The 12032-nt window shown below is 42.2% G+C and overlaps 1 protein-coding gene across 1 annotated transcript; it reads right to left on the reverse strand.

Annotated features, from left to right (window-relative positions):
- Positions 1–819: 819 nt before the first annotated feature.
- rab12 (RAB12, member RAS oncogene family) lies at positions 820–7425 on the reverse strand. Its single transcript, XM_080484580.1, is given in 7 exon segments — positions 820–1301; positions 2104–2148; positions 2150–2209; positions 3281–3370; positions 3523–3661; positions 5222–5282; positions 7069–7425. Coding segments are annotated over 7 exon segments (732 nt in total). The 5' UTR covers positions 7298–7425; the 3' UTR covers positions 820–1193.
- Positions 7426–12032: the final 4607 nt, after the last annotated feature.

The following is a 12032-nucleotide window of genomic DNA, read 5'->3' on the forward strand; positions in this document are numbered from 1 at the left end:
TCAGAGTTAAAGTCTGTCATGGTTTAGAGGGAAATGAGGAGGAGCTCCTCCAAAAACGACATTTCACTCCAACAGATACTCCAACTTATACAAACCAGACGCTTTTGTTTCTAAAAGTAATGAAACTGATGAAACTGGCGGCAAAGCGAGTTTTGCAGAGCGTGCAATAATCAAATCAAAGCTTCCCGAGTCGTTCAAATACTGAACGAACCTCCCGCACGTTTCTGTCCTTACAAACAAACTGAGCGTCTGAATCCAGAGGGACACAAAACTTTAGTAACTAAACTAAACAAGGACCTCTACCATGTGTGTGTGTGTCTGTTAGTGTTCCACCATGTCTCTCACACACACACACACACACACACACACACACACACACACACACACACACACACACACACACACACACACACACACACACACACACACACACACACACACACACACACACACACACACACACACACACACACACACACACACACACACACACACACACACACACACACACACACACACACACACACACACACACACACACACACACTACTTGTGCTTTTCTTCTCTGTCAGTTGAACTAAAGGGGAAAAGAGACTGAAATGCAAAACATGACGAGTTACTAGAAACCCTTTAATACTTTAAGGCGAATCAATACGAACTGATGTGATCTCCAACCGCACTGCATCCACACCTTCTGTTTACCTCACGTCGCCGTGGTAACGCCCTGGCAGCAGAGAGCGGAGCAGAGATGGAAAAAAAAAAACAGAGTCGGAGAGACGCGACACGTTGTTCCAGACTTTACCGGACGACTCGGTGTGATGAGAGTGATGAGAGGCGGGAGGAGGAGGGCGAAGAACGACCTCCGCCCGGAAGGCACCTGGAGGGGGGGGGGGGCAGCTCGCCAGAACTGTGTGTGTGCGGGGGGTGAGATAGTCTGGGTCACGTGCCGACGGGAAGGTGGGAGGAGCTGTTAGTTAGTGCGGCTCGGGGTCGTAGACGAAGAAGAAACAGGAAGAAGATGATGATGATGACACTGCCTGTTGAGTTCGTGCTTCCTAAATGCTGCTATATGCCGCCCTCTGGTGGCTACATTGGTACTCTGCATAGTGTGTGTGTGTGTGTGTGTGTGTGTGTGTGTGTGTGTGTGTGTGTGTGTGTGTGTGTGTGTGTGTGTGTGTGAGTGAGCAGGACTCTCAGCAGCAGCGCATGCGTGGAGGAGGCAGCTCCGGAGGCACTTCTGGTTCTGGCTGCAGAGACAGGACGCTGTTGGAAAGCTCCTTGTTGGAGACTTCCAGAGGCATCTGTTGGAAGAGACGACGTCGCCGTCAGACCTCCGCTAACACACACACACACACACACACACACACACACACACACACACACACACACACACACACACACACACACACACACACACACACACACACACACACACACACACACACACACACACACACACACACACACACACACACACACACACACACACACACACACACACACACACACACACACACACACACACACACACACACACACACACACACACACACCTCCTTTCAAGCTCCATACAGACTCAGATTTAGGGGGAATCCAGCAAACTGAACCAGTAGAATCAGTGGAAATTGATGGAAAAGCTTCATATGGGAGCGACTCCCTCTTTGTGCTGCGCCGGTCACAACAAACCGACACTTCCTGTTTATTCTCTCACATCTGCAGCGGTTTGCTTGTTGCTCCACGTCTCTGTCCGATCAATTTTCTCTTTTTCTATCCTCTAGTCATGACTGGAACAGCAGGAAGTCTCCTCCTCTGAACCTGGTTCTGCAGGTTTCTTACTGTTGAAAGGGCTTATTTGTTTTCTTTCCTCCGTTTCCTCTGACTGCTCGCATGGAATTAGTGAGCTGCAGCTTTGCAGATGCTTTAAACCAGTCTAATAGATCCCACTAACCAACCAACTAACCAACCAGCCGATCATAATGTTACGGCTGATCTGTGATCAGCCAGAATAGACTGGTTATACATGATTAAACTTGACTAAACAATAATGATGAATTGAGTCAGTGCAGGTGAGGATGTTGAATTCACTGAGAGAAACACGCCCACCTTGCTAAGAATGTCGTCCACGAGTTTCAGGAAGATCTCGTCCACGGTTGAAGTTATCCTTGGCACTCGCTTCGCAGAAGCGCATTCCACTAATGCGGGAGGCGAACTGGAAAACAAACAAACAAAGCCAGAGTGAAGTTTAATGAGCAAAAATAAAACCCAGTAAAAAAAGTCAGAACCTCTGCAAAACCTTCAGTCTGATTTTAATATGATATTTCGTCCATTATTGAAATAATTCAATATGTTTATTACAAAAAATCCTTCAACTGCAGCCGATAAGGTAATAGTACATAGATTAAACTGCATTTGGTAGAAATGTGTCCAGTTTTTTTAGGATGAGTAGAGCACAGGGCTCTGCAACCTCGACGTTCAATATAAATAAACATTTGGTTTTAAGTTTTATTTGACGCCCATACCACGTTTGTTTTAACAACGGTCTGATATCCGGGATGAAAACAGCTAAAACAGCTGGAAACGGATTAAAACTCATTTAAAAAAAAGTAGAAGCTAAAACAATGAAAAAAAACAACAATACAGCAAAAACAGCTCAAATCTGTTTTCCAGGGTAAAATTGCTTATATATTTAATTATTATTAAATGCACAGCAGCTATAAATATCAAACCAAGAAGAAAAGAGGAAAGAGTGACTCTTTTCTATTTTAGATACTTTAGCTAATAAATATTTAGAATTAATATCTATTCCTAGTAAATATTTGTAATTTAATCTGTTCATTACAAACAAACAAACAAATAAATAAACAAACAAACAAATAAATCAACACAGCTCAATAAAGTAAAACAGTCAGAAAGAAAATTTGAAAAAATTGTTAAAACTACTTGAAAAATAGGTAAAGAAAAAAAAGAAAGGAAATGGGAAAAATACTAAAAGAGAAAAGAAGAAAAAAATGAAAGAAGAGGAAAAAAGAAAAAGCAGGTATCGCTAAAACTGCACAGCGACTATAAATAGTTAAATCACTAAAGCGGCTAAAATAGACGAGACGCATTAAAACGGCCAAAGCGGAAAAAAGTAGAAAAATCTCGAAAAAATGTATTAAAATGGATCCAGATTGTCGCGGCGACACTTTATAATTATAATTTGTTTGAAAAGAAAAATGATTTTCTTTTCCTTCATTTCAGAGAATTGACAACCCCCCCCCCCCCGACGCTGTGAACTCACCCGCTCCCCTTGTTGTCTGGAGACGATTCGATCCGTCTCACAGTCCAGTTTGTTCCCGACCAGCAGCAGCTCTGCTTCCTCTGAGGCGTACTGACGCCAAACACAAGGCAGAGCACGCCGTTACACATCATCCAGTACATACTTTAAATTATACATACAGATTTAGGAGTTATTACTGCTCTACTTTACCGCTCAACTCGAGGTGAAACTGAGCTGCACTGAACTACAATGTGCTTCAATACCTTGTCGATCATCTTCATCCACTTGGGCAGATCCTCGAAGGTCTCCTGTTTGGTGAGGTCGTACACCAGCACGATTCCTTTGGCTCCTCTGTAGTAGGCCGACGTGATGCTATTGAACCTCTCCTGTCCTGCAGTGTCCCTAGAAAATAGACCCAAAGACAAAACAACACAAAACCTGTGAGATCAGAGAGTCACTAATTCCAATATAACTACTGATTAATGTCTATGATTTATCAATACACACATTGTAAGAATACATGGCGATCGTCAAACTACAGTTTGTGACAGAAGAATCAGTCCTGCAGCAATTTGCAATAATCTGACATCGTAGATTAACGGTGACGATGCTGCTGTAATCAGGTTTCCAGTTTGATCACCCTGAATCTGACATGCACATTATTTTCTCCATATCCAACTAAAGAACTTTGTTCCAGTATAATGTTGAAGATCAGAAGGAGTTGTGAAAGACGGGCGGATTAGATCGATCTCACTGAATCAGTTTAGGTAAAGAAGAGTCTTCGGCGTGGACTCTTGATTTGGAGCCGGGTGCAGTTTGACTCAGCGGATCATGTGATTCCTGCAGCAGCAGCAGTTTGAGGCGTTACTGTACCTTCAGCCCCGTCGCCCAGTGAGTCACAGTCAGGCTGACGAGCGGAGGAGCGCACAGCGGCGGCAGCATGGCGGCTGCCGGAGCCGATGTGACATGGAAAAGTGTGGCACGCCGGAGATGTTGGGGTGGGGGTGGTGGGGGGGGGGGGGGGGGTGTTAGTGGGGAGCAAGACAGATGTGTTAGTGAAACGAGCAATGGAGTTCCCTCAGAACACACAGTGAGTCACACAGTGAGTGAAAAAACAAAAACAAATGCGAGTCATGAAATATTCCCAAAATGTAATCAGTGGAATCCCATTACATTTTGGTGCGTTTGAAACTCGGCATCCCTCAGCACATGCATTGGTTCACACTAGATATCATTAATAGGCAATACGAGTCGTTCATGTTGAAGCCTGAAATAGCTGGTAAGTCTTAAAGATCTCCTATAATGAAGCTTTTCAACAATTTAACTTGGTCTGGTTCGTCCAGAAACCTTCAGTATTCTAAGTTGATTGATTTTCCCCCATTTGAATATTGGATCATAGGAGCTGCATTCAGAATCTGCTGTGTCTGTGTGAGCTGGACTGGCTCCGCCCACACATGCCCATCTTGGGAAGAGGAGGAAGTACTTCCTCTCGTGGTGCCATGTGCCAGAGCAGAGCTGCCTAATTGTGGGAGGAGTCAAAGGGAGGGCCTACCTTGATTGGGATTGGCTAAACCCCCGATGACACTACATAGGGTTTGATTTCTGATTGGCTGGTTGGAGCAACACACTTTTTAAAACCTGAAACAAGCCAGGGAGAGAGAGGACAGACTGTCTTCACTTCTGGGACGTCAGTCCAGGTATGGGGACGATTAGTACTGCTGGAAAACCTTTAGAATGTGGACTTTACCTAATATGACCTGTTTAATATTTCTTCTGCTACGGCCATAACACTTTAGACAAAAGAGTGCGTTCACGCGGTGCTTTCTGAACAGAAGTGAAAACAACAAACGTGTCTAAGCCCATAGGAAAGGCTGCGATCCAGCCAGTGAACCAGCTGTAGTGTTTTCTGCAGCGGTCCCTGAACGCACCACGGGGAGGATTCAAGAGAGAGGCATCTCTCACCATATCTGTAGTCGGATCTTCTTCCCTCTGAGCTCCACTGTCTTGATTTTGAAGTCGACTCCTGGGAGCGGAAGAAAACATGTAGATAACAGGGTTACTGATGTACTGACGAAACCCTAATGTGGAGTTTTCCATGATATTTACTGGAGTCCTGTAAAATATTGTTTACACACTGCGGAGTACCATTATCTCAATACAATCTGCTAACTGCAGGAAATACCATAAATGTGACTTAATGGATGCACAGACTGTCCCAGTTGTCGTGTTTCCGTCATGCGCCAGCGAGGAGCAGCGACTGGACGGGACGCAAAGTGGGACTAAAACACCAAAACACTGTTCTTATGTTAGTGTTGTTATGAGACATGTTGAAGCCATTAGTGGCAAACATGTTGTAGTTCAGGGGCCACACACGGCACGGTTTCATACGGGGGAAAATAGTTCCAGAACAACCTTTAAATTTAAACTGTCAGGTCGTTAGATGTCATGGCAGCATCATGGATACTCATCTCATGTCTCAGTGTCGTGTTGCTTCTCTTGAGAAATTTGTTAAAAAAAAACCAGAAGTGTTGTAGATTTATAAGTTCCAGAAACACAAGCAGGAATGACGATTAATGTACATCACCATCATGTACTCCTATGCACATATACATAGTGTATTCTCTTGAATACCACCATCCTAACTATCTTTAACTATTTGTACAACGCGGAGCTGTTGTGATGAATTCCTCCATGTGGGATTAATTAAGTCTGATCTAATCTGCACTAATTACCGGAAAACAATGGGTCAAATATGACTGATAAAGTGTTAAAAACTGAGTTCAGCGCGACAGGAATGATGAGATTCCCTCGATTTGAATCCAGAAGCACCTGTAGCCTGGTCACACCAGTAAGTGACTGTGATGTATTGATGATACTGCAATCAGAACAGGCTGACATCAGAGCTGCGCCGCTCAAACAACCTGCAAGTTGTGTGTTGCGATAATGACAGGGAACAAAATGGAGTTCTGCCAGAGCAGCTGCCCATGTGTGTGTGTGTGTGTGTGTGTGTGTGTGTGTGTGTGTGTGTGTGTGTGTGTGTGTGTGTGTGTGTGTGTGTGTCTATTTTGGGATTGGACACTATGGCGGTCTGCTGGATGACAGGGTTGTTTACCCAAAAGCAAAGCATCAAGTCTTCTCTTTTCTTGGGGGGGGGGGGGGGGGGGGGGGGGGGGGGGGGTTAATATGTTCAGGTACTGTTCAGATTGTTCATACGTCGTAAAAAATCTAAAAATAAATATGGTCAAGCAGAGCTAAAGGGCCACATTTGGCCTTGTGAAAGGTCCCACCAATCAAATATATATATATATATATATATATATAAATATTTGTTCTGTACAGAAATCTAGAAAAGGGCCCGATCTGGATATTCACTCACACACCTGACAGGTGAAGAAAGAAGCACAAAACAAATGCTTCCCAAGCTTGAGGTGATCAAGTCCAAGCCTGCCTCTTTAGATTACTGCCTCAGGGACTCCTAATAGGAGTATAAAATATAGGAAAACCACCTGAAATACTTCTCCAGGCCGTGAACCATCAATGTGATGTGGTGTGATGTAATGAACGAGCTCAGTGCTCATTTAAGAACATTTTCCTGTTAAAGTTAAACATCTACATGTGGAATTAGGAGAAGTTTGAGGAGTATATGTACTGTGTTGGCCCGGGCTGGTAAAGGCAGTCGTCTCCAGCTGGTATTGTGACAACTAGGAGGAGTGTATCTACTGGCTTCAGGCTGTTAGAAGCATCTCTTGTCCAGAAACTAGTCTGATCCCAGCCGCCCCACCAAGCGCCGGTCCGCCTCCGGTCCTCACCTACGGTCGACTTGCAGGCTTCGCAGAAGGTGTCGTCGGTGAACCGCTCCATGAGGCTGGTCTTACCGACGCCGCGGGAGCCGATGATGATGATCTGCAGTTTGAAATCAGCGGGCCGGGGCGGCACCTTCCTGCGCCGGGACTGAGCCCCCAGAGCCGGGGACGAGTTGGCGGAGTCCCCGCCGCCAGCTCCGGCGGCCCTCCGCGGGATGTCAAACCTCGGGTCCATCAGTGGCTCCACATCGGGGGCGTGAAAGACGAACAGAACGAAGCGGACGACGACAGCGAACTTTCCTCCGTCCCCGAAGAAGTTTTAGAAAGTTTGTCCGTTACCGACAGTTGTTGTTGTTCAGCCATTAGAAACCAGGCGTCATGACGTCACATCCGCCCGCGACGTCACTCCGCCACGGTGACGTACACAAATACTAAGTTCTTAAAATTAATTCTCAGTAAAATTCTGAATAAAAAAGAAAAAAAAATATTATTACTCATTTTTTAATATTAAAAAATAGTACATTTTTAAAATAAATTTTCTGTCAAAAAATGATGAATGAAAAAGGAAGAAAAATAAATAGATAAATGTTTTTATTTTCTAAAAATAATATTGGTGCTCATAGATCTATTCTCTCTGTTGTGTACTGATGTGACATTTACTTTTTTCTGGGTTTTTTCACGTCATTTTTCCTTCCAAAAAGAATCCAAATTACAACAAAATACATGTATTTCACTTTAAAGGAGACATATCATGCTTTTAAATCCTTCCTTTTTACATATAAATCATACAGTTGTGGTCTATACAACGCGAAACTGCAATGCTTGGGTTTGAATTCCTCATTATTATAGCTCCACAGGCCCCTTTTTCAACCCCTTTTCTGATGTGCTTCTGAGAGCAACTCGTTTTGGGGCGGTCTCTTCAAATGCAAATGAGACACTTCATACCCCGCCTCCTCTCCAGGTTGCAGAGGTGACACTCGGTTCAACGCCACCCTGTCCGGCCATCTTTGTAGTTTGATAGAACAGATACAATTATCTAGCGGCGCAGAAACTTTATATTCACACATTATTTACAAAATGTCAACAAGGGAAGATTTGTCCATCCAGCCATACATGTTGGAGCCAGAGTCGGACCCGGCGGAGCGAGATGAAAATGACGATGATGCACCTACAGAACAACGTCTTCATATGGATGTAACGCAATGGTGTGTTACTAGATTTACACTAACTTCTCCATCCATGCCCACTACTACAATACTGCGTGTATTACAACGACTATTTAACACAGAAGTTACATTATAATCTAAAACGAGCACACAGCGCTAACATATGAAGACGGTGCAACTGCTAATGCTAACAAAACAATGACAGGGACGTCTTATCATCACACTTTTTAGCGTTATATACAGCTTACCGAAGTGCTCTGTTCGTCGTCTCCATAGATAGAAGGAACTGACCGCTCAATCAGACCAAGTCTTTCGGCAAATCCTTCTTTATACTGGCGGAGGTTGCTGAAGCAGTCGTCCTTAAAGTGCTTCGCGCACACAAAAATGACCTTACCCACAGATGTGGGTACATTTCTGTGAAAAATAAAACTCAACCAGGCACTTGGAAAAGGTTCTGATGCTGGGAGACGGTGTAACGAAGCTTGTGGGTTACTACATCCAACAACCGAACATTTCCACTTATCCTCTCGTAACTTCGGTTGGACTGCAAAATCGCAGCGAGAAACAAAAATGGCGGATTGCTCGAAATGTCGATGTCCTAATTTGGCAGTTCCGCTGAGAATACTGTGACGTCATTGTTCAAAAAACGTAATAGAGAATAGAAGAATCGAAACCGATCGCAAAATATGACCAAAACAGAATATAAAGATATCAACGGAGCACCTGAAGAGACTACTTTGAACTTTTCTGTACTTCTAAACACTCTAAATATACAACAAAATGCATTTAAGGGCTAAAAAAGTGGATTTAGCATGATATGTCCCCTTTAAGTATCTATAACTAAACTGACTTTTTATAAAATATTTCATTAGTCTTTTTGTTGTTGTTGCTGTTGTTATTTGCAGTGAATCTATCTGCCCATGATCATGTTGAAGACTTATTTTAAATCACTTTACATCAAATTCACCCCATTTGACATAAAGTCAAATCACACAGGAATTAACAAAGTACAATACGGTGTTGGTAAGTAATCATCTCACTCAGGAGAATCGTTCAGGATCTTCTGCACTTTTTACGGAGGCCAGAAGAAGATCTCACTCAAGGTTGAGTAGAGAAAACACAAAAGACTTACACGTAACAGAAAAATTATAATAATACTATTTCTACAAAATAAGCAGTGGAAGCATAGAAGACCTACAAAGGAAAGGCAGAACAAATAGGAATTGATAAAACCTTGCTTTAAAATCGACTTCACCCTGTTTTCAGAAATATTTAGGATTACTTATAGACAGAAATGAGTGAAAGAAAACACTATACCATCCCCATCCACTGGAATCCCGCGCAATGAGTTGAGTTTTGCGTAATCTCTGTTGGAGTGTAATCCTTAGGCATTGGTTAATTGTTGGCCTCTAATATGTGAAGCTAATCTACTCTATTCTAATCATTTGGAATCATCAGATTTAAGAATTTGAGTCATTATTACATTTTCCTCTTTGACACCAGATTTAATGATATTGCACAATGGTGAACATTCTAATAGTTATGTGTCTATTTTAAAAAAAAGCATAATTTTAAAAGATAATGCATAACCTATTTTGTTTCCCCACTAATAGACGTTTTTCATATACAACACGATATAAAATGTTTCAAACTAAAATTACATATTTATTTCTGATTTCTTTTCCTGACTCTGATACTATATCAAATGATAATAAAGTATTTATATCTTCTAAAATAGGAATACCTTAGCAATTTCCCTGAGTGTCCTATAAATGTTAAAGCTCCATGTTTTCTTTATTCAGTAAGACTGAAATATTCCCGTCACGTGGAGGTGAAGATTTGTGTTTTTACTTTTTACGTCAATGTAATGAAAGCTTCCCTCCACTGGGTGGCAGTGTGGGGCCATCCATCTGGCTGCGCTGCCGCCTGCAATTTGACTCATTGCAAATTCAGCCATCCGACGGGAGCATAAATCTGAGATCAAGGGCTTCTTCTCTCCCACTGCGTCTTAGTAGAAATTATGTAAGAAGTCAGACAGCCGGAGATCAGAGAAAATGATTGAGAGGGGAAAAAAAGTGAGTTAGAGGAGGAACATTACAAACCCCATCAAAGAAGGGAGGGTGGGGGTGGGGGGTGTCTTAGACTAAAGGGAAAGTATGACAGGACAAAATTCCGCCCATGGTGGAAAGATTAGTATGAAAATGAACTGAAAATCTTGAGCTGAATGACCAGATTTGACAGATATATTTAAAACTACAGGCTCTCTCTGACTGAATTCACATTTTCTAGATATTCAAAAAGAAGGAATTAGGAAATGAGACACTATTATGTCAACTCAACTTTTCAAAATGCTCTCTCTATGATGCAATATAACATCATTTGGTATGTGAGAAGCAAATTTTCGGAGCTCTGCATGAACATAAAGTTAAATAAGTTTGAGTTTCTTTCATACAAGTTAAGAGAAGCTCATCAAAGAAATAAAAAAAAGTGTATGAGGTCACTTGAAAACACTCAGAAGATACTGAGCGTGTGGTTCTGGCCCAGTAAGTCATGATAGAACCTGAAGGGAAAAATTGCAGTGAGGAAATGTTATTGACAAGCCTATTGAGCTGATACGCGGGAGCGACCGTGTAAGGTTCAGGAGCAGTCACTCATAAAAGTGCTGCAAAGCAAAGTGCAAGCGCCGAGAGAAAGTACTGGGGTGTGTGTGTGTGTGTGTGTGTGTGTGTGTGTGTGTGTGTGTGTGTGTGTGTGTGTGTGTGTGTGTAAGAGAGGAGGCAAAAAGCTTCAGACTCAATCAATAAGTGAGAGTGAAGCTCGTCTGCCAGGACGAAAGACAACCACGGAAAAATGAGTGAAGGTGTGCAGAGGTGGCGACTCACAAAGCGTCTGCGCGTCGTCACGCTGTTTAAGCAGATTTTGTCGTCCATCAGAGGTTTGCGGGTTAAATCCCACCGACAGTTTCCCACGAGCAAGACACCTGACCCCAGCAGCTTCAGTGAATGTAGAGAAACGATAGAATTCGTTGAAAAATACTTTTTTCTTGCAACTTTACTCTCCACATAACCGGTTGTTTCCTTCTTTTATCTGAGTCTGGTCATACAGGTTTTAAAAAAAAAAAAATCATTATTAATATTGTCAACAAAGCGTCACCTCATCAACATATTAACTTGTGTACACGTTTTTCCAGAAATACATATCAAGTCATTCTTTATACAGGTGAGTGAGAACCCAATAATCATGAACTCATTTTAACTTAGAATGAGCCCCCATAAATAAATGAATGAATAAATAAATAAATAAATAAATAAATAAATAAATAAATAAATAAATAAATAATATGGAGTACTCTTGTCTCTCCCCTCAATATTTTCATTCCATTCTTGTCCTTTTTTTTTCTGCTGGTTTCTTCTTGTGAGATTTTTATTTTTCTTTCTCCTAAACCCATAAAGTTTTAATTTTTCACACAAAGAAATCCCTTGAAATAACTAGTATTTGGTTCTATACAAATACAAATAAACTAGAATTGAATCAATACAGACAAGTCAGAATATGTAATGTGTGTGTATGTGTGCACACATGTTTGTGTTTATGACCCCCCCCCCCCCCCCCCCCCCCCCCCCCATTGAGTTTTTTATATCAATAACGTTGATAAATGACATGAGATTACCTCTGATAATCCACCAACTGTCCCGGATCTTCAAACTGAATAAAACACGGTAAGAATACCAACGTCAAATGTCTATTTTGGAATTTTTCAGTCGAGCTCATTCACCCGATGATTATTTATTACTTGGACCCGTA

This window comes from Lipophrys pholis (assembly GCF_963383615.2).
Source record: "Lipophrys pholis genome assembly, chromosome: 1".
Lineage (NCBI taxonomy): Eukaryota > Metazoa > Chordata > Actinopteri > Blenniiformes > Blenniidae > Lipophrys > Lipophrys pholis.